Source organism: Pseudophryne corroboree, chromosome 12 (assembly GCF_028390025.1).
Source record: "Pseudophryne corroboree isolate aPseCor3 chromosome 12, aPseCor3.hap2, whole genome shotgun sequence".
NCBI lineage: Eukaryota > Metazoa > Chordata > Amphibia > Anura > Myobatrachidae > Pseudophryne > Pseudophryne corroboree.
In genome coordinates, this window is record NC_086455.1 from 141,737,547 (window position 1) to 141,761,852 (window position 24,306).

Consider the following 24,306-nt stretch of genomic DNA (forward strand, 5'->3'; position numbering starts at 1 on the left):
AGTTTATTGCATCTTGCCCAAAGTGTGCTCAACATAAGGTATCCCGCCAGTTGCCTCCCTTCTTAAAAATACCCAGGACATTCCATGTTTCCCTGTTGAAACCGCTGATCTTGAATCGGTTTCATTCCTCACTTCCTCCAACTCCGAAAGTCCAAACTCAACGAGGCGTTGAGTATGAAGTGGCCAAGATCCTGGACTCACGTCACCGTTACGGTCAACTACAATATCTTATTGACTGGAAGGGTTATGGTCCTGAGGAACGTTCATGGACCAATGCTTCTGATGTCCATGCTCCTGCCTTGGTCCGGAGATTCCATTCCAAGTTTCCTCAAAAGCCAAAGAAGTGTCCTGGGGCCACTCCTAAAGGGGGGGGTGCTGTCACGATCCGGGTATCTGGACGCCATTTCTTACCCATCAGATGCCTCCTAAGGCTGGCTCAGCGCTCCAGGACCGGATCCCATCTGTTATCCTGATGTGTACATTCCTGTATCCTCTCCTGTCACTCTGGGACGCTGTCACAGTAAACGCCATATTACACCTGGCATGGCGTCTCCCGCGGCCTCCGCCGCCGTCCCTGCTCTTCTGCATGCAGAGTGTCTGAGTGGCGATTACGTCAGCCGCGGCCTCCGCTGTGTCCGCGTGGTTGGATGTGCATCTGTCAGCCTGGCGCCTCCTGTCTCCGGTGGCCGGCGCCGCCATTACTGTTTTCATTACCACATGGATTACAAACCAAACTTCCCTCCAAGTGTCTGCATGGGCGCAGCCATCTTGGATTCTGTCAGCTGATCATTTCCACCAATCTGTTCTCAGTATTGATAATCTGCATAATTGCCTAGCCAATCCCTTCCTTGCTGCAGGTATAAATACACTGTGCCTGAGCAAGGAAGGCGTCAGTGCTTTGGTTGTCAAACCTAGTTCCTGTTTGTCTCTCTCCTGTGATTGTCTTCCAGGTTCTAGCTCCTGTCTCAAGACTTCCACCATAGAGACCCGCACCAGCATTCCACCTGCGGTGTAGCCTGACTCTCCAATCCATTGTGGATTCATCTGTTTCCAGCTACAACATTACCTGCTTCCAGCTCAGCTTCCAGCAGAGTACAGCTTCTCTTAAAGGGCCGGTGTCCATTCTACACTTTACCACTCTCCACCGGTATTATTATTTCTCCGCTCTCAAGTTCTACATTTCAGTTCATATTTCATCGCTCCCAAGTTCATTTATTATTTAACTGGTTCCAGCCAGTATCCACTCCGTGCTAACAACAGTCTGGTTCCAGCCAGTATCCACAGCAGCCGTTTTATCTTCAGCAACCCAGCTTTTCCTGGAACACCAGCTGGCACAATCCTGGGTTATCTCCATTGCTACAGTCGGGCCTGGTAAGGACTTTCCATCTAGAAGATTATAAGAACTATCTCACACTACCAGTGCCCTGTGGCTCCTGCCATCCTGTAGTACCCAGGAACTGTATTTATTCTTTGCTGACTTTTACGTTTTCTTTTACTGCTGCTGTGTTGCGGAGTTGTCATAATAAACATCATTGACTTTTATCCAAGTTGTCGTGGTCACGCCTTCGGGCAGTTATTATTCATGTTACTTACATGTCCAGGGGTCTGATACAACCTCCCAGGTTCCGGTACATCTCAGCCCCTACAACTGAGGCTGCCTCCCGTCAGCTCAGGCCCTCAGTTGTGACAGTAAGCACTGACCTAATGAATCCAGCCGGAGACCAGGATCAAGCGGCCAGGCCGATGCAAGAACTGGCAGCCCGACTAGAACATCAGGAGGCTGCACAAGGCCACATCATCCGCTGTCTCCAGGATCTCTCTACTCGGCTGGATGGGATTCAGACAACTCTCCGTGGATCAGGCGCGTCTGGTGCGTCAACCACAGTGACTCCAGCTATAACCCCACCTACCTTACCCATTTCTGCTCCACGTCTTCATCTTCCAACGCCAGCAAAATTTGACGGATCTCCAAGATTCTGCAGGGGATTTCTCAACCAGTGTGAGATTCAGTTTGAGCTACAACCTGGCAATTTTCCCAGTGACCGTACAAAAATTGCCTACATTATTTCTCTTCTCAGTGGCTCAGCCCTTGATTGGGCATCACCGTTATGGGAGAGGTCCGACACCCTGCTATCTTCCTACACTGCCTTCGTGTCAACATTCAGGCGCATCTTCGACGAGCCAGGCCGGGTAACCTCAGCTTCATCCGAGATTCTCCGTTTACGCCAGGGGTCACGTACTGTAGGACAATATCTGATACAGTTCCAGATCCTGGCATCCGAACTGGCATGGAACGACGAGGCCCTGTATGCTGCATTCTGGCATGGCTTATCTGAGCGTATTAAAGATGAGTTAGCTACCAGAGACTTACCTTCTAAGTTAGATGAGCTAATCTCACTCTGCACGAAAGTTGATTTACGTTTCAGAGAGAGAGCAACTGAGCGTGGAAGATCATCTGCTCCAAAATCTTCTGCTCCTCCTCCTCGTCAACTGTCACCATCTAAAGATGAGCCCATGCAACTTGGCCGTTCCCGTTTAACTCCTGCTGAGCGCCGAAGACGTCTCTCCGAGTCTCTCTGTCTCTATTGTGCAGCTCCGTCTCACACCATTAATGCCTGTCCCAAACGTCCGGGAAACTCCAAATCCTAGCTCGCCAAGGAGAGGGCCGGCTAGGAGTAATGATCTCCTCTCCATCTCCTCAAGATTGTAATCTCCCAGTCTCGCTTCAAGTTGCTCAACGTTATCGGAACGTCATTGCCCTCCTTGATTCCGGAGCAGCTGGGAACTTTATTACCGAAGCCTATGTTAAACGGTGGTCCCTACCCACCGAGAGACTTCCTTCGTCCATTTCTTTAACTGCCGTTGATGGCAGCAAAATTTTTGATGCAGTTATTTCTTTAAGGACTCTACCAGTTCGTCTGAGAGTGGGAGTTCTTCATTCCGAACTTATTTCTTTTTTAGTGATTCCAAGAGCCACACATCCTGTGGTCCTTGGCCTTCCATGGCTCCGTCTTCACAATCCTACAATTGATTGGACGACTACGCAAATCCTGGCATGGGGTTCCTCCTGTGCTGAGACATGTTTGTTTAAAGTATTGCCTGTCTGTTCTTCCTCCCCCAGGTCGTCTGATGTTCCACCTCCTCCATATCAAGATTTCACGGATGTGTTCAGTAAAGCTTCTGCTGATATCCTTCCTCCTCATAGAGAATGGGACTGCCCGATTGATCTCGTTCCAGGGAAGGTTCCACCTCGAGGCCGAACTTATCCGTTGTCTCTGCCTGAGACGCATTCTATGGAGGAATATATTAAAGAGAACCTAGCAAAGGGGTTCATTCGACCTTCTTCTTCTCCAGCCGGCGCAGGCTTCTTTTTTGTAAAAAAGAAAGATGGTGGTCTGCGGCCGTGCATCGACTACAGAGGTTTGAACGACATTACCATCAAGAACCGTTATCCTTTACCCCTGATTACTGAGCTCTTTGACAGAGTTAGCGGAGCTACCATCTTTACAAAGCTGGACTTGAGAGGTGCATACAATCTCATCCGGATCCGTGAGGGTGACGAGTGGAAGACCGCCTTTAACACCCGTGACGGACATTATGAGTACCTCGTCATGCCCTTCGGATTGAGCAATGCTCCAGCTGTCTTCCAGCATTTTGTCAATGAGATCTTCAGAGACATTCTATACCGTCTCTCCGCTCTCAAGTTCTACATTTCAGTTCATATTTCATCGCTCCCAAGTTCATTTATTATTTAACTGGTTCCAGCCAGTATCCACTCCGTGCTAACAACAGTCTGGTTCCAGCCAGTATCCACAGCAGCCGTTTTATCTTCAGCAACCCAGCTTTTCCTGGAACACCAGCTGGCACAATCCTGGGTTATCTCCATTGCTACAGTCGGGCCTGGTAAGGACTTTCTATCTAGAAGATTATAAGAACTATCTCACACTACCAGTGCCCTGTGGCTCCTGCCATCCTGTAGTACCCAGGAACTGTATTTATTCTTTGCTGACTTTTACGTTTTCTTTTACTGCTGCTGTGTTGCGGAGTTGTCATAATAAACATCATTGACTTTTATCCAAGTTGTCGTGGTCACGCCTTCGGGCAGTTATTATTCATGTTACTTACATGTCCAGGGGTCTGATACAACCTCCCAGGTTCCGGTACATCTCAGCCCCTACAACTGAGGCTGCCTCCCGTCAGCTCAGGCCCTCAGTTGTGACAACTAGGAACATAAAGTGAATGAAAACAATTTATGTGATCAGTGCCAAGATGTAATAGTTTGTGAGTTGTGGACAGCGGCAAGGTTTCGGTGATTTAGCCAGCAATTTTTTTAAAGGCAAAAATCAACCTGGTTTTGCCTTTCAAAAAATAACGAGTTTTATGGTAAGAACTTACCTTTGTTAAAACTCTTTCTGCGAGGTACACTGGGCTCCACAAGGAATAGACATAGGGCTGTAGAGTAGGATCTTGATCCGAGGCACCAACAGGCTCAAAGCTTTGACTGTTCCCAGAATGCACAGCGCCGCCTCCTCTATAACCCCGCCTCCCTGCACAGGAGCTCAGTTTTTAGTTAACCAGCCCAATGCAGTAGCAGGAAAAGAGACGACAACGGTTAGTAGCCACATACACCACACTCTCCCGACAGGAGACGTGTCAGCGGCTAATGCCATACCAACCCAAAGAAGTTAAGTGCGTCAGGGTGGGCGCCTTGTGGAGCCCAGTGTACCTCGCAGAAAGAGTTTTAACAAAGGTAAGTTCTTACCATAAAACGCGTTTTCTGCTGCGGAGTACACTGGGCTCCACAAGGAATAGACATAGGGGTGTAGAGTAGGATCTTGATCCAAGGCACCAAAAGGCTCAAAGCTTTGACTGTTCCCAGACTGCACAGCGCCGCCTCCTCTATAACCCCGCCTCCCTGCACAGGAGCTCAGTTTTTAGTTAACCAGCCCAATGCAGTAGCAGGAAAAGAGACGACAACGGTTAGTAGCCACATACACCACACTCTCCCGATAGGAGAAGTGTCAGCGGCTAATGCCATACCAACCCAAAGAAGTTAAGTGCGTCAGGGTGGGCGCCTTGTGGAGCCCAGTGTACCTCGCAGAAAGAGTTTAACAAAGGTAAGTTCTTACCATAAAACGCGTTTTTTTGCTGCGGGGTACATTGGGCTCCACAAGGAATAGACATAGGGGATGTCCTAAAGCAGTTCCTTATGGGAGGGGACGCACTGTAGCGGGCACAAGAACCCGGCGTCCAAAGGAAGCATTCTGGGAAGCGGCAGTATCGAAGGCATAGAACCTTATAAACGTGTTCACAGAGGACCACATAGCCGCCTTGCACAATTGTTCAAGGGTCGCCCAAGAAGGTCCAACAAACCGAGTAGAATGGGCCGTAATGTGGCAGGAGCTGACAGACCAGCCCTCACATAAGCATGTGCAATCACCAGTCTAATCCATCTGGCCAGCCAGCCCCGTTTGTGAAATCCAAACAGCACAAAGAGAGAATCAGATTTCCTAATAGAAGCAGTGCTCTTCACATAGATAGGGAGAGCCCGAACCCTATAGTAAATCCGAGCCGAAGCTGGTTTCCAGGTCCGCAACATAGTTTTAATGACCGCCTCAGAAAACCCTTTAGCCCATAAGACGGAAGCTTCAAAAACAACGCCGTCAAAGCCAGCCGGGCTAGGTCCTGGTAGACACTGGGGCCCTGAATGAGGAGGTCTGGGCATTGTGGAAGTAGAATTGAACACTCTGACGATAGGCCTTGCAGGTCTGAGAACCAGTGCCATCTGGGCCATGCTGGAGCTATGAGAAGCAGAATTCCTTTTTCTTGCTTGAACTTCCGAATTACCCTGGGCAGGAGTGACACCGGAGGGAACACGTACGGCAGCCGAAACCTCCACGGTACCGCCAGCGCATCCACGAATGCTGCTTGAGGATCCCTTGTCCTTGCTCCGAAGACCGGAACCTTGTGATTGTGTCGAAACGCCATCAGATCCACGTCTGGAAGGCCCCACTTTTCCACTAGGAGTTGAAACACTTCTGGATGGAGGCCCCACTCGCCGGCATGTACGTCCTGACGGCTGAGAAAGTCCGCTTCCCAATCCAGGACTCCCGGAATTAATATTGCCGATATGGCCGGTAGATGGCGTTCTGCCCAATGTAGAATCCGTGAGACTTCCTTCATTGCCAAACGGCTTTGAGTGCCGCCTTGATGATTTATGTAAGCCACTGTGGTGGCGTTGTCCGACTGCACTTGAACAGGACGGTTCTGAATTAAATGCTGGGCTAGGTTCAATGCATTGAAGACCGCCCGCAATTCTAAAATGTTCATTGAGAGGAGGGACTCCTCCTTGGTCCACCGCCCCTGAAGGGAGTGTTGCTCCAGCACCACACCCCAACCTCTTAGACTGGTATCTGTCGTCAACAGGACCCAGTTGGATATCCAGAAGGGACGGACCCTGCACAATTGTTGGTCCTGGAGCCACCAGAGCAGCGACAGATGGACCTCCGGAGTCAATGAGATCATTTGAGACCTGATCCGGTGAGGCAGGCCATCCCACTTGGCTAGAATCAGCCTCTGGAGGGGACGAGAATGGAATTGAACATACTCCACCATGTCGAATGCTGATACCATGAGGCCCAGCACCTGCATTGCCGAATGTATCGACACTTGCGGACGAGAAAGGAAGCAATGAATCCTGTTCTGAAGCTTCAGGACTTTCTCCTGACACAAAAAGAACAACCTCTGGTTGTGATGTCCAATAGCACTCCCAGATGCACCATGCTCTGAGCAGGGATCAGGGAGGATTTCTTCCAGTTGATGAGCCACCCGCGGGCTTTTAGAAACCGGACCGTCATATCCAGATGATGCAGGAGAAGTTCTGGGGAATTTGCCAGGATTAACAAGTCATCCAGATACGGCAGTATCCTGACCCCTTGACGGCGGAGTACCACCGTCACCACCGCCATAACTTTTGTGAAGACTCGCGGAGCCATTGTTAAACCAAAAGGTAACGCCCGAAACTGGTAATGGAGGTTGCCAATAGCAAACCTCAGGTATTGCTGATGTGACGCTGCTATAGGAATATGCAGGTAAGCATCCTGTATGTTCAGGGAGACCATGTAGTCCCCAGGTTCCAAGGCCAGAACTATAGAGCGAAGGGTTTCCATACGGAACATGGAAACCTTCACAAACCTGTTCAATGCCTTGAGGTTGAGAATGGGCCGGGAGGACCCATTCGGTTTTGGGACTAGAAACAGCGGAGAATAGTACCCCCGGCACCTCTGCGCAAGAGGCACCTGTACTACGACTCCTGTATCCAGGAGGGTCTGTAAACCGATTGTTTGCCTTTGTCTGGTCCAACGGGACGTCTGTCTGGCAAAATCGATGAGGGGGTCGGTTTTTTAAGGCTATGGCGTAACCTCCAGTTACGACTTCCCGTACCCAGGCATCTGAAGTGGTCTTCAACCATTCCTGGGTATACCCTAGAAGCCGGCCCCCCACCCTGGGATCCCCCAGGGGGAGGCCCGCCCCGTCATGCGGCAGGCTTATCGGCCTTGGAAGCTGGCTGACGGGCCGCCCAGGCTCTTTTTGGCTTTGGCTTACCAGGTTTGGAAGTACGCCTGACCTTTTGCTTTACCTGAAGGGCGAAAGGAAGTACCTTTAGCCTTTGACACAGAAGGAGCGGTACTTGGCAGACAGGCAGTTTTGGCAGTAGCCAAGTCAGCCACTATCTTATTTAAGTCCTCCCCAAACAGAATATCTCCCTTGAAAGGGAGTACTTCCAGGGTTTTTCTAGAGTCCAGATCCACAGACCAGGATCTCAGCCACAATATCCGGCTAGCCAGGACTGACGTAGTAGAGGCCTTGGCTGCTAGGATACCGGCATCAGAAGCCGCCTCTTTAATATAGCGAGAAGCTGTGACAATATATGACAAGCATTGTCTAGCATGGTCAGAAGAGATTTCAGCTTCTAACTCCAAGGCCCATGCTTCAATAGCCTCTGGAGCCCATGTTGCTGCAATAGTGGGCATTTGTGCAGCACCCGTGAGGGTGTAGATCGCTTTAAGACAACCCTCTACACGTTTATCTGTAGGCTCTTTTAGAGACGTGACGGTAGTGACAGGCAGAGCTGAGGAAACCACCATCCTAGCCACATGTGAGTCTACTGGAGGAGGCGTTTCCCAATTCTTAGACAACTCTGACGCGAGGGGATAGCGAGCCAGCATCTTCTTTTGAGGCACAAACTTTGTACCCAGGTTTTCCCAGGGTTCCTGACGTATATATACCAGGTGATCAGAGTGAGGTAAAGCTTGTTTAGCCACCTTCTGACGCTTGAACCTATCTGGTTTCTTAGGAGGGACGGATGGCTCGGGATCATCCGTAATCTGTAGAATTAATTTAATAGCCTCCAAAAGATCAGGAACATCCACATGTGAACTACCCTCCCCATCAGCAGTATCTGAGTCAGAACCTGTGGGATCAGTGTAAGTGCCGTCTTTATCAGACGAGGTGTCAGTGACAGCAGTGGATAGTGAGGAGACAAGCGCTCACTTAGAGGACCTCTTGGACTTAGGCGAGCAATGGTCAGACTTTCTTGTAGTCAGGGACTGGTTCAACTTCTTCAATTGAGCAGATAAATCATCCGCCCACATACGGGTTCAACCCGGCAACCTGTGCTGTGTAAACACGGGTTCGACCCAGCTCCTGTTCAGGACGAGCGGCGCTTGGAGATCATGTGATTTCCAAGTGCCACCCCCGCCGCATCACCGGCAGCGTCTCTAACCCGGCAATATGCCAGGTTGGAAAACAGCAGAGAGAGGGGCCTGAGGCGGGTCACGCCCGAGAATCTCCCGTGTCAGGCTCCCGGGTGCGACCCGCTATATTCTTTCTAAAAGAGGTATACTTTTCTGTTCTCTTGTGAAAAGCTGTGTTGGATCCAGTCTGAACACATAGACAAGTATATAAATAAATATATATATATATCTGGAGAGATATAAGACCTTTCTCACGCTAGAAATGTAGAAAGCTACACCTTAGGGAAAATACCCCCTGTTAGATGGGGTATGGTATTACGAACAATTAAGAAAAAAGTTTCCCCAGGGAGCTAATGTCGTTCTTTGGTATGCACAAATTTTGTTGTGTAATAAAACAATCTTAAAAAAGAGATTTTTTATTTTAAAATACAGTAAATAAAACTGTTTACAATTTGCCCAAGATGACAATAAATTATGTTTGTACAGACAATAGTTGTGTTGGTAATTCAAACAATATCAGGAGTAATCTTCCTTGAAGAAATGACAGAAACCACTGTTTTAACCCAACGCGTTTCGTCCTACAGCCTTCATCAGGGGTGTATTATAATCTAAATAATACAAAAACATTCATAACCAACTTTTCTTATCTATTTATAATGCAACTATATCACTTCAAAAGAACCATCAAATACATACCAAAGAATCACAATATGGACATACATCTTATCGTGTCTTCAAAAGGCAAATAAACAATACTTAAAATGGTATCAGACCAGATTTCACAAAATGGAATATCTGTAAAATTATGACTTATGTTACAAAAACGTATACTAACAGAATATATTATGTGAGGAGGAACAGGGGAGGAGGACTGGTTCGCATGGAATTTTAAAGGGGCTTATTCTCAGCCTTACTGCTTCATACTTAACCCATAAAATAATCAGAAAATTGTCAAAAGACTATTCATTTTTAAATCATATCAATTAATCATATTCAAATATTCAACATAATTCATACTCATACATTCAACTTTTTATCAATGAATGTGAAAGCAATAGTTGAAAAATATATATCTAGGCCGGTATACTAATCCATATTCACCTTTAACATAATCCTAATGTCCACCAATTGGAGGTTTAAAAAAGTGGGTACATACACATAAACAACACTTCCATTTACATTGGCATAAATTAGTTATACATACCAATTGGAATTAGAAGTGACCCATTTAGTGTTTTTACATTGAGCAAAGCCCGGTTTAAAAATTACATAGGTAATTTTGAATCTATAATGGAAAAGAAATTTATGATACTATATGGGTGTAGTGATTGTGATATAATCACCCTTATTATGTTCATCATACATACCAAGTATACCAATAGTATCTTTATCTTGCGCCAAGATAGGAGCAGCACTATGGGAGAGATCTCAATAACATACAAAACAAAAACACAATTTCCCAGGTGCGCTAGGTAGAAACGTATTTACGATGGTTCTTCCAATAAAATTCCCGTAGGTATGGATAGTATACTGGAGAATATTTATATCTGGGGACCTGTAACAGACACCCCTCACCAGATAATCACCCAAACAAGAGGCCCAAGGCCAATTAGTAAAAAATTAGTTTAATAACATACATTAGAACAAATAGATGTCACACATAGTTCATATTGTAGTGTTTACAATAAAAAGTGTCTAAAATATTGCCAGCAAGTTACAGCCAGTGAGTTTGATATACAATAACAATTCTAGATACTCCCTTACCTTTTGCAAGGTGTGAGCTCAAGAGGGAGTATCTTCACAAACTGGTTTAGTAGCTTTTGACTGACAGACCCCTACCCTGTTGCATATCTTTGTGTCATCTGCAAAAAAAGCATACTTTCCCTTCAATACCATTTGCAATGTCACCAACAAAGAGAACTGGACCAAGTACAGATCGCTGGGGTACTCCACTGGTAACATTGCACTCCATTTACTACAACTGTCTATTTCCTATCCTGCAACCAGGTTCTTATCCATTTAACTGTTTTATAATCCACCACCACGCTTTCAAGTTTATTTAGCAGCCTGCGATGTGCGACAGTGTCAAATGCCTTACTAAAGTCTAGATATGCCACATCTATAGCTCCCCCTTGATCTATTATTTTGGTCACAGAGTCAAAAAAGTCAATAAGATTTGTTTGGCATGATCTCCCACCAATAAATCCATGCTGTTTTGGATCCTGTAAGTTGTTTGATTTAATGTATTCCATAACTCTTTCTTTTAATAGTTTTCCATTACTTTCCCTACTACTGATGTAAGGCTTACTGGTCTGTAGTTGCTTGCTTCTTCCTTGCTTCCACTTTTGTGCAGTGGAACTACATTTGCTCTTTTCCAGTCCTCTGGAATGGCACCTGTATTTAGTGACTGGTTAAATAATTCTGTTAAAGGTGTAACCAGCACATCTTTTAGCTCTTTGAGTATCCTTGGGTGTATCCCATCTGGCCCCATTGATTTATCCACTTGTAGTTTTGAAAGTTTTGTTAGGACCTTCTCCTCTGTAAATGTACTTTCATCTACCTTATTTTTATGAATGTCCTTGTAACTTAACTGTGGCCCCATCCCTTCTCCTTCTGTAGTAAATACTGAGCAAAAATAATTATATAGGTGATCTGCTATTGCCTTGTCTCCCTCCACCAAATGCTCACTCTCTGTCTTAAGTCTTATTATTCCTCCATTTGATTTTCTCCTTTCACTTATATACTTAAAAAAAGTTTTGCCCCCTTTATCTACTGACTGGGCCATTTTGATACAAAGGTCTGTTGCCCTTAGTATTGCACTTTTCAGTTTTTCCCACCTCTACTGCACTCCTTCCAAGTTCCTCCAGTCCGCCAATGAATCTCCCCATTTTTGCAAAGTCAGCATTTCTAAAATCCAACACCTTTGTTTTTGTGTGACAGGAGTTGGATCCTGTTTTTATACTAAACCATACTGCTTGATGATCATTGGATCCCAGGTGCTCACCCACATATATGTCAGATATCCTGTCACCATTTGTAAGAATTAAATCTAATATTGAGTATTTGCGAGTGGGCTCCTTCACCAATTGCTTGAGAGATGCTCTCTGTAAGGAATTTAGAAATTTGCCACTTGTAGCTGAACTTGCAAAAGACCGCTCCCAATTGACATCAGGTAAATTATAAATAATGGTTTTCACATGCTGCTTTCTGGAAATGGTGCATTGAGTTGCAATTTTTGAATGATGTCGGTGGGGCTTTTGATGGAGCTTAGGAAAAACATTTTTTCACATGTGAAGACAAAAAAAATAAAATTGATTTTGCGCCTTGGGCTATGATAATAAAAATCTACAATTTCCACTGTTACTAATGTTATTTTGATGATGTTTGTGCTGATGGCGATTTGCCAATATTTGGAGTACAAAGTCACATTTCCCAAGTAACTTTCATGCAAATTAATCCTTAGTAAATTTGTGATTCGTGAAATCACATATTTTTTGCAAAAAATATATTGCAAATCAACAAAAGTCAACCTCTGGTAAATCCCCCATCCCTGTCCTGTCTATTATCCACTTAACTGACGATTTTTTTCGCCAAAACACTTACCAGCGGCTGCTATTGTCTGCAGCCGCTGGAAGTGGGGGAACCTGCCATGCTGACCGATCAGTACTGATCGGCAGCACGGCAATCAGTGGGGGAGAGTGCAGGGAGGCAGAGGGACCTTCAGGTCCCTCTGACAGCAGCAGCGGAGGGAAGTTTCCCTTCCCTGCCGCTGAACACACTGTTTGTCTGACTGGTCGCATCCTGTGCGACCAGGTCAGATAGAGCACTTGCAGGCATGGTCGCATCTGATGTGACCATGCCAGACAAGTGGTTAATAACAATGTTGTTTATTCATCTACATTATGTCATGCTAACGAGGGTGGTGAGGATGGCTAGGACACTGGGAGTGCAGCTCTATGACCTCACAGAGACTGCATCACATGACGGACCGCGACATCCTGACTTTTAATATGCCGTCAGGTGACAGGGTAATTATTTTACCCCTTCTGTGCCCCCTACCCTAACCCGCTTAGCGTGGCGGCTAGGGCTAAGATAGTGGGGGTGGCAGCTAAGGCTAATCACAGGGGTTGGCGGCTAGGGCTAAGACTCGAGACCACCGGGAATCCTTACCGCTTCCCATGAGAACGATTACAGATTGCTTCTATAAGCATCAGTGAATGATGATACGTTGTTAATGTTTTGTAACATACAGTACAAACATTCTTTTGAGTGCAATTGCAGTTTATAAGTTACATAGGGGTGTATTCATGAAGCAGTGAAAAGAGTGAAGAAGTAAGCCTGTGGAGATTGACGGTGGCAGAGATGGTGGAGGCTGTGTTGAGAGCCATCTTCTGGCATCCAAGGGCAGTAACGTAGCTACTTTCCTCCCAGTGTAGGCGAGTCAGAAAGCACCTCCTCCTTCAGAGCAGCAACCGGTTAGCAAAAAGGAGAATAGGTCACACTTTCCTAGTCCAGTGGCTGCAAGAGGGAGATAGCGGTGGATACTAAGCAGAACCTGCTGGATCAAAGGCAAAGTAACTAGCTAGCCCAGGGAGAAGTCAGACATTTCAGCTAGCAGTGGCTCGTTACTTATGGATAAGATGTGAGAGTCTCAGTTATTACTCTTCATCCCATAAAGACTTTTTTGCATACTCGTCATTGCATACTGTATTTTGAGAGACTGTTAAGGGGCCTACACATGGTGCAATATTAATTACTGATATGGACTTTATAGTCCATATCCAGGGTCGGACTGTCCCACAGGGGAACAGGGAAAACCACTGGTGGGCCCCACTGCCTGTGGGCCCTCCTCCTTCTCTGGGGATCAGGTTCCAGACTTTATCCAGGTACACTTGAGTTATGCATTATACATATGTTACATTATACTTCACAAGAATATGGTTTATTATATATTTATCAAGGGGCACAGAACATGTACTCTGTAATGGTTAGCCAAACCTCTGGTGGCTGGCCACGCCCCAGTGGAGCCTGGCCACACCCTTAAGCATGGGCCCCTACAGCAGCATCCCCCGGTGGGCCCTTCATGCCCCAGTCCGACACTGTCCATATCGGTAGAAAACATAGGCCCTCATTCCGAGTCGTTCGCTCTGTAAATTTCTTCGCATCGCAGTGATTTTCCGCTTAGTGCGCATGCGCAATGCCCGCACTGCGACTGCGCCAAGTAAATTTGCTATGAAGATAGTATTTTTACTCACGGCTTTTTCATCGCTCAGGCGATCGTAGTGTGATTGGCAGGAAATGGGTGTTTCTGGGCGGAAACAGGCCGTTTTATGGGCGTGTGGAAAAAAACGCTACCGTTTCCGGAAAAAATTCGGGAGTGGCTGGAGAAATTTGGGAGTGTCTGGGCGAACGCTGGGTGTGTTTGTGACGTCAAACCAGGAACGACAAGCACTGAACTGATCGCAGATGCCGAGTAAGTCTGAAGCTACTCTGAAACTGCTAAGTAGTTTGTAATCGCAATATTGCGAATACATCGTTCGCAATTTTAAGAAGCTAAGATTCACTCCCAGTAGGCGGCGGCTTAGCATGAGCAACTCTGCTAAAATCGCCTTGCGAGCGAACAACTCGGAATGACCTCCATAGTGCATATCACACCGTGTGGAAACACCTTGCGATGCCAATGTGCACTCCCGCGGGATTGGCACTGCATGGAAAAATAGACTGTACAGGCAGGTCAATATTGACTATATCAGAGGTTCATGCCACCGGGCTGATCATATAGTCAATATTGGCCATAGCCTGAATTGCACCGTGTGTACCCGGCATTACACAGGAACACACAAGCAGTCCTCTTCAACCAAATTAAGCACGGATCACTCCATGTGTATAGCCCATAGCGCTAGCGATGTACGGCGCTATTGCTGCCTCTAGATTGGCCTGCATGCATGCCAGATCTAGTCATATCGCTCACTTCACCGACGGGTGAAGTGAGCGGTTCCCCCCCCCCCCCCCCTCCTTGCTCAGCACACATCGCGCTGTGTGCTGAGCATTCTGTGTAGATTGCTCAGCACACAACTCTCGTGTACCCCGCTTTAATTACAGTCAAGTATAGATACTTTCCAGAGTTCAATAAAATACCTTTGTTATATTAATTGCCTAGGAAGAAATAAAGTAATAGTTTTGTCTGGCTGGGTGCTTCAGCTTTTTACTATTCAAAGAAAGGAAACATCTGTAATTGTAAAGCGCAACGGTATATGCTGTGCTATACAGGTTGAGTATCCCATATCCAAATATTCCGAAATACGGAATATTCCGAAATACGGACTTTTTTGAGTGAGACTGAGATAGTGAAACCTTTGTTTTTTGATGGCTCAGTGTACACAAACTTTGTTTAATACTCAAAGTTATTAAAAATATTGTATTAAATGAACTTCAGACTGTGTGTATAAGGTGTATATGACACATAAATGAATTCTGTGAATGTACACACACTTTGTTTAATGCACAAAGTTATAAAAAATATTGGCTAAAATGACCTTCAGGCTGTGTGTATAAGGTATATATGAAACATAAATGCATTCTGTGCTTAGATTTAGGTCCCATCACCATAATATCTCGTTATGGTATGCAATTATTCCAAAATACAGAAAAATCCGATATCCAAAATTCCTCTGGTCCCAAGCATTTTGGATAAGGGATACTCAACCTGTATAAGAAACTGTTAATACATAAATCAATAAATCAGCTTCTTCAAACAGGAAAGTCTGCTCCTGCAAACTATTAACATTTAATATATAACGCTGCACTAAGGAACCAGGTAGCACACCCAGGAATTTCAATAGTTTTAAAGAGTACTCGAATAAGATGAATTGTGTGTTACACATTATGGGGCCCCGAGGTCAAAGTCATTTACATGTGACTGCATTGATTTTTCTTGAATATTGTTGAGACTATGGCCCAAATTCCGAGTTGTTCGCTCGCAAGCTGCTTTTAGCAGCATTGCACACGCTAAGCCGCCGCCTACTGGGAGTGAATCTTAGCTTAGCAAAATTGCGAACGAAAGATTCTCAAAATTGCGAATAGACATTTCTTTGCAGTTTCTGAGTAGCTCCACACTTACTCGGCAACTGCAATCAGTTCAGTCAGTTTCGTTCCTGGTTTGACGTCACAAACACACCCAGCGTTCGCCCAGACACTCCCCCGTTTCTTCAGACACTCCCGCGTTTTTCCCAGAAACGGCAGCGTTTTTTCGCACACACCTATAAAACGGCTAGTTTCCGCCCAGAAACACCCACTTCCTGTCAATCACACTACGATCACCAGAACGAAGAAAAAACCTCGTAATGTCATGAGTAAAATACCTAACTTACTAGCAAATTTACTTGGCGCAGTCGCACTGCGGACATTGCGCATGCGCATTAGCGACTAATTGCTCTGTTGCGAAAAAAAAATAACGAGCGAACAACTCGGAATGACCACCTATGAACTGAAATTGTATACTTTTTGAAGTTGATCCCAAGTACAAGTAACGTGTTTGCTTTAGAAGTGTTCTATTAACAGGATTGTACAATTGATATTTGCATTATCATAAAATGTTTATTGCAAGGTACAAATTGCTTAGGCAGACTAACCAGAAGTTTATCCAGCTGAAAAAGTTTATTTGGCCAAGATACAGTTGACTAAAAACAATTCTGGTTGTCTTTAGTGAAAATTGTTAGTATAAAACGATGTTGTTATTACTGTGCATTGTAAACTGCTACGATCAGTGTCATAATTATAGCGGGTGCAAGGGGTGCACTTGCTATGGGGCTACGCTGTTTGGGGGGCACTTTGGCCCAGTAAGCAACCCCTGCACCGTGTTTTTTCTTCTTCTCTAGCATCCATAAGGGATATTGGGGGAAATCTAGTACGATGGGGTATAGGCCCTCATTCCGAGTTGATCGCTCGCTAGCTACTTTTAGCAACCATGCAAACACATAGTCGCCGCCCATGGGGGAGTGTATTTTGGCTTTTCAGGAGTGCGAACGCCTGTGCAGCCGAGCGGCAGCAAACATATGCAGAACAAGACCAGCCCTGTAGTTACTTATTCTGTGCGATGATTGCTGCGACGAAGGTCCTGGAATTGACGTCAGACACCCACCCAGCAAACGCCCGGCCACGCCTGCATTTTTCCAAAAGTCCCAGAAAACGGTCAGTTGACACCCAGAAACTCCCACTTCCTGTCAATCTCCTTGCGTCCGCCAGTACGACAGGAAGCGTCGCTAGAACCTGTGCAAAACCACAAAGCTCTTTGTACTTGTACGACACGCCTGCGCATTGCGGTGCATACGCATGCGCAGATTAGGCCCGTTCTGCCATAATCGCTGCGCTGCGAAAATCCGTAGCGAGCGATCAACTCGGAATGGCCCCCATAGACGGGATCCAAAGGAGCCTGTGCACTTTAAATTTCATCAACTGGACATACCTGTCTATACCCCATTGTACTAGATTCCCCCAATATCCCTTATGGACTACGAGAAAAGGATTTACCGGTAGGTAATTAAAATCCTATTTTTACATATTCTCTAGTTCCCTGTAGTATGGGGGTAGGAGGGGTGGTGTCACCGGGACTGTGCAGCGTAAGCAGGCGAAGAGAGAGGAGAAGGAAGATAAGCCATGCTGTTGCACTTCACCGGAACTTGCAGCCTTTCACCCCGAAACGCATGAAACTCCATACTGCAGCCACTCACCAGTTCCAAGCTACTTCCACAAGCTGCAGGAACCAGGCAGACATCTGCCGCAAAGGGTGGGGGACAAGCTGTCCAACCTGTCACCAGGGCAGTGGTAGGAGGGTTCTATGCAAATTGTCCTCAGATCTGGGGGGAGGGGGGTTGTGACTGCCTATACAAGCTGTCACTGGGTGGGGGGTATGTCACATGGTCGGTGTGGTGGTTGGGAGCAGAAAGCTGTCACTGAGACAGTGGCGGTGAGGTGGTCTGTGTAAGCTGTTACCTGGAAGGGGATGGTTGCAGGAGGTTTATTTCTGCAAGCTGTCACAGGATCCTTGGGGGGAAGCGGGGAGCAGGAGGTCTCAATATTTATTGATACCTCAGTGTCTACCCTGTCCACTCTCAGGCCCCACCTACCTCTCTGCTATTCTGGCCCTCATCAACCCAAACCACCACCTCCCACCCACCCCGTCACTCTCAAAACTTTGCTATCTAGAATTTAAACATGGATGGGAGGTTGACATTCATAATTTTGACTATGACATAATGTTGACATTACAAGAATGTTGGCATTATAGATGCTGATCAGTGGTATGTTGACCATGTGGTTTTCCATGGGGGTGTGAACTAAACCTAACTGCAGCCTTATCCTAAAATCAGCTAAAATATTCTACTGCCAAGTCGCCGTTCTAAATGTTGACAGTCTGAATATCGATAACATTTACATACCCTTCAACTGTACCTTTTTGGCTGGTACAGTGTCATTTTTAACCAGCTAAAAAGGGCTTTGTACCAGGTTTTGGTGTCTCCCAATCCCATTAATTCCTATGGGAGCATAATGGACCACGCCCCCTTTACCAGCGGCCACGCTCCCTCCAGAATTTGTATAGGTTTTTCAGCACGGTGGTATTGGAGGGTATGCATTTACCCTTTAGCAGGCTGGAAGATGTGCTTCCTTTAGCGTCAACAAAAATGACTAGTTATGAGCATTGAATACCTGTCCAGCCCTGCATCCGTATGAAAGATAAATTTAATAAAAATGTCAACTTGAAATAAAATTAGATTAAGTATTTCCTAGGGTGGTGGTGATCCTGTGAGGTTGTGCATGTCCCAGTAAGAAGGTACAGTACTATTCAGGATTGGGAATTTATTAAAACCATTTTGGTGATACTTATTGAAGCCGAGGTGGACTGTAGAGTTTCAATATCCCTGATGAGATTAGATACCAAATTAATTGAAAACATACTTGTGATTGGATATAACATTGAGAACCCTAGCCGGTCAAAACCAGTGGTGATCCAATCTATTGTAAGAATTGATTGTTAACCCCTGATGAAGTCCTAACGGACGAAACGCGTTGGGTTTCGCGATTTCGGATTCATAAGGCCTTCACCACAAATTATGGTTGGAGATATATCTCTTCAAAATTCTGATTGTGATCACCTGATTGTAAAACCCTCACATCAACTGAAATATGTCTTTATATAAGAATGTTATATCATTTTACTGAATTTTTAGTAATCTGTACTTAAGACGAATGTTTAAGTTGTAAATGTCGTCTGTATGTGCATGAATAAATACTTTTAAATATAGTTATTCTAAAGGCGTATTGGCTCCCACTAGAACCTTTTTTCTTTTTATTTCCTACTTATATTTAACTCTTTCAGGTGGGTTCATGTATTAGACCCAAATGTCAAGTTTTATTATGCTCCACAAATGCTCATTGCTTTTACATGCAAACATGAAGTAGCATTCATCTTGGAGAGTAGATTTTGCTCTTGTGATTTAAAACCACTACAGTACGTAATGGGAATAATCTGTTATTGCACCTGATTCACAGTTGCATGCATGTTCGTTTGCGGACAGATCTTGCAGTTTGTCACACTGAGCACATTCTATAGCCAAACATGCACATCTTCCAGCAACCATGGGTGCCATAGGCAGAATTTTGGGCTATTAAAAGCTTACTGTAATCAGATTGGGACTAAAACTTTTTGGGGGTAAAACAATAAAAAAGAAAATCTTCCTGAGTCTAGCAGAGTTGCACAAAACTTGTCTGCTCACTCGTGCCAGACGTATTGCATCACATGGCGTATTGGGGCTACTTTTAGGAGGACCATCTTTAAGGCAAAACCCTTTAACTGATGAATTTTCCCTTCAAAACCATTCATAAATAATTTTTTTCTATTTTAATATGGTTTAAAAAGTATTTTTTTCCATATTGAACATCACATCTGCAGAAAAGATATGTCACGATCCGGGTACTGAGACATAATTTTCTACCTGTCAGATGTCTCCTGAGGCTGGCTCAGCAAGCCAGGGCCGGGCTTTAGCTATGGTTATGGTTACTGCCTACAGCTCTGGTGGTGGTGCGGCGCTCTTGGCCCCGTCGCGGCCGTCGTTGCCGCTCCTGTGATCCTCTGCTGGGTGCGCGTCCTTGGAGGGCACCGGCCGCCACTTCCATCCCTGTGGCCGCTGTGCGCGCTGGGTGCGTGGACTCCGGCTGCTGCGGCCTCCGCCGCCATTGTTGTTTGTACTCATGCTTCATAGTACTTAGTTCCCCTTCTGGTTCTGTTAATGGGTGCGGCCATCTTGGACTTTGACACATGATACCCATTCACCTATCCTCAGTGCTGCTGGAGCCATGTCATAATTACCAGACCAATCCCTGCTATGCAGCAGGTATAAATATCCTGCTCCGGCTCCTAGAAGATTGTCAGTGCTTCCATTGTCTATCCTGTGAATACAGTGTGCAGTTCACTGTGGACTTCTCCTGCAGTTCAGCCTGGCCTGACTCCCTGGTGGTTTCCCCTTGCGGTACTGTTCCAGCTCTCCAGTGTTTAAGCCCTGTGGTGCAGCCTGTCATCTTGCTCCCGCACCCAGTGCTAACAAAAGGGTTATGCTTCGGCTTCCCAGTAGCCACTCTCCAGTTACCCTCTGTGTTCCTGCGATCCCCAGTTTCTTCTACAGTTCTCCAGCGAACCCCAGCTTCTTCTACAGTTCTCCAGCGACCCCCAGCTTCTTCTACAGTTCTCCAGCGAACCCCAGCTTCTTCTACAGTTCTCCAGCGAACCCCAGCTTCTTCTACAGTTCTCCAGTGAACCCCAGCTTTGCCTACAGTTCTCCAGCGAACCGCAGCTTTGCCTACAGTTCTCCAGCGAACCCCAGCTTCTTCTATAGTTCTCCAGCGAACCCCAGCTTCGCCTACAGTTCTCCAGCGAACCCCAGCTTCTTCTATAGTTCTCCAGCGAACCCCAGCTTCACCTACAGTTCTCCAGCGAACCCCAGCTTCTTCTATAGTTCTCCAGTGAACCCCAGCTTCTTCTATAATTCTCCAGCGAACCCCAGCTTCGCCTACAGTTTATCTTCGAACCCCAGCTTCATTTATAATTTACCTGAGCACCCCAGTATTATTTACAGTTCACCTGCTATTCTCAGCTTCACGTTATACCTCACCTGGGCTCCGAAGTGTTGTACTGAACTTTCACGCTCATTCCGGATTGCTGGTCCTAACCAGCTGTATTATACTCACCTGTGACTTTCATTTGTTTTGTTGCACCTTATATGACTTTTATTTAATAACCATCCTTAAAGATAACTCCAGTTGTCGTGGTCACGCCTTCGGGCACTTACTGCCACTGTCTAACGCAGAGGTTCTCAAACTCGGTCCTCGGGAGCCCACACAGTGCATGTTTTGCAGGTAACCCAGCAGGTGCACAGGTGTATTAATTACTCACTGACACATTTTAAAAGGTCCACAGGTTAAGCTAATTATTTCACTTGCGATTCTGTGAGGAGACCTGCAAAACATGCACTGTGTGGGCCCCCGAGGACCGAGTTTGAGAACCTCTGGTCTAACGCATGTCTAGGAGTCCACTCACTCCTCCTAAATTCCGGTACCCGTCAGCCCCTTTAACTGAGTCTTCCAGTTACCTTCACCAGCCCTCAGTTGTGACAAGATCTCATCAAAAACTGGGGTGGTGCAGTTGCATGTGATCGAACCATGCCAGTTAAGTGGTTAAAACAAATTGCTGATGTAAATTTAGTGGCTACTGTATATCACCAAAATCATGCCGGTCCGCATAACTGGTACCTAGAACTCTGTGTGTTTACAGTGTTTGTGTCACTTCTCATGCCATTGTTTCTCTACCATTGTGTTGCAGCTTTGCCATATTAGCCTGGTCAGTCTTATCAGGTTGTGAACCATACTCTGGTATGTCCCACCCTCCATTATCATCCTTTACTTTCTGTACTTCCACTTTTTCTGCCTAGCCACTTATGGGAGACTACACTCCAGCTAAATTAGCCATGCTTTGCACTCCCTGCAGATGTTGGAAACTGTTACTCTGCAACAGCCAAAGGGGGTCATTCCGAGTTGATCGTAGCAGCTACGATCGTTAACTCAGACAAGCGGGGGGACGCCCAGCACCGGGCTAGTCCGCCCCGCATGTCAGTGCCGGCCTCCCCGCACAAATAGAAAAGCATCGCACAGAGGCGATGCCTTTGTATTTGAGGAGTAACTCCCGGCCAGCGCAGCTCCTGCAGCTGGCCAGGAGTTACTCATCGCTCCCGCGTCACGCAGCGGCACGTCACACAGCCACCGCGGCCCGCCCCCTCCAACGGTCCGGCCACGCCTGCGTTGGTCGGACCTCTTCCCCTAAACGCCGCCGTTCAGCCCCCTCCCACCCAGCAACTGCCTCTGTCTCAGAGGCGATCGCTAGGCAACGATGACTACCATGCACCAGCGCACTGCGGCGTCGGCACATGCGCAGTTCTGACCCGATCGCGCGGCTGCGAAGAAGTGCAGCGTGCGATCGGGTCGGAATGACCCCCAAAATACCAACTGCTTATACGAGAACGGGAACTGTACTGTATGTGCTAAGCAGCTACTGCATGCTCCTCTTTTTTTTTTCTCATGCTAACTACTTTTTTGAGTTTCTTATTGTAATTATTGCTGATTCTAAAATGTCAATAGATGATTTCACCATGAAGTGTTTTTCTAATTTAGCTCAATGACTCCATTTTTTGTGTCCTTACTAAGGGGTGTAGTACTGGTGACCGGCGGTCTCCTGACCGCCGGTCACCTTACCGACGCCGGGATCCCGGCAGCATACCGACGCCGGGATCCCGGCGGGGAGGGGCGAGTGCAGCAAGTCGCCACGGGTTCTATTCCCACGGGTTCTATTCCCACTCCCACGAGTGGAAATAGTCCCTGTTGGTCGGCATGCCGACCATCGGGATAGTGAGCCGTCGGGCTCACGGAGGAGGTCATGTGACTGTCGGTCAGCTGACCGGCGGTCACATGACTACCACCCTTCCTAAGTAAGAGTTCAGTGGGTGGCTAGCGGGACACCTCTCCTAATGCAGGTGTTGGCTGCCACTGAAGACAGCCTGCTGCACTGGAGGACCGGTGCACATCTGCGGTGTGTGCCTTAAGGGTCTATTCATGAAGCAGTGAAAACTGTGGAGAAGTGAGCCAGTGGAGAAGAACCAATCAGCATTGAAGTAACATTTATAATTTGCATACTATAAAATTATACAGAGTGGCTGATTTGTTGCCAATGGCAACTTCTCCACAGTTTTCACTGCTTCATGAATAGACCCCTTGGTGTGAGATTGATAACGGCAACTGTCCAGTCAACTGGAGCCCAATGGGTCTATTCATGAAGCAGTGAAAAGTGTGGAGAAGTGAGCCAGTGGAGAAGTTGCCCATGGCAACCAATCAGCTTTGACGTAACATTTAAAATTTGCATACCATACGATTGTACGGAGCAGCTCATTGGTTGTCATGGGCAACTTCTCCACAGGCTCACTTCTCCGCTCTTTCACTGCTTAATGAATAGACCCCTTAATTTGAAATCTGTTATCAGGGGTTGTTTAGATTTCCATTCTCCTCTAGTGCCTCACTGCTAGAGATGTTCTCACTAGGGGGGAAGTGTAGAATACGAGGTAACAGATTGCCCCTCTGGAGGTATCACTGAGAATTCAGGTACTAACCCCAAAATATATTTTGGTCATCATATCCCTGCTGTCATATACCAGAGCAATTATTTGGATTTCACTAAATTTTATGGAGGCACAGACTCACCATTTTTCATTCTACAAGAAACACTGGGTTATATTTACTAAAATTCGTATTTTTCCTAATGAGGTTAAAGTTCAAACACGAATGACATCGAAAGTGTAAATTTGCAACTTTTTGAATTTATTACGACTAATTTACTAAGCTGTCGTATTCTGCATTTTCGTATTTACCGATGTCGATGTCATTCGTATTCATTCATAGTCATTCGTATTTTTTTGGCAGTGTTTTACGGGAGTTTATTGTAAAACACTGCCGACTTTAACACAATGAATCTCGGCCGGATCTGTGAGATCCGTGCTGGGGTTCATTGTGCACCTTTCTTAAGATTTTAAAATTGTTAAAAAAAAAAAAAAAATTGCGTGGGGTCCCCCCTCCTAAGCCAAACCAGCCTTGGGCTCTTTGAGCCGGTCCTGGTTGAAAAAATATGGGCGAAAAATTGACAGGGGATCCCCCATATTTAAACAACCAGCATCGGGCTCTGCTCCTGGTCCTGGTTCCAAAAATACGGGGGACAAAAAGCGTAGGGGTCCCCCGTATTTTTTAACCAACACCGGGCTCCACTAGCTGGACAGATAATGCCACAGCCGGGGGTCACTTTTATACTGCGCTCTGCGGCCGTGGCATTAAATACCCAACTAGTCACCCCTGGCCGGAGTACCCTGGAGGAGTGGGAACCCCTTAAATCAAGGGGTCCCCCCCTCCAGCTACCCAAGGGCCAGGGGTGAAGCCCGAGGCTGTCCCCCCCCATCCAAGGGCT

At 46.4% G+C, this 24,306-nt stretch overlaps 1 protein-coding gene across 4 annotated transcripts in view; it reads left to right on the plus strand.

The window, feature by feature from the left end:
- The window catches only part of LOC134981013 (receptor-interacting serine/threonine-protein kinase 2-like), an 86,089-nt gene that overhangs the window by 36,248 nt on the left and 25,535 nt on the right, over positions 1 to 24,306 (plus strand). For all 4 annotated transcript variants that reach the window (XM_063948112.1, XM_063948110.1, XM_063948111.1 and 1 more), the window contains exon 4: positions 21,628 to 21,677. In XM_063948112.1, the coding sequence (XP_063804182.1) occupies positions 21,628 to 21,677 (50 nt within the window). The remainder of the gene's footprint in view (positions 1 to 21,627; positions 21,678 to 24,306) is intronic.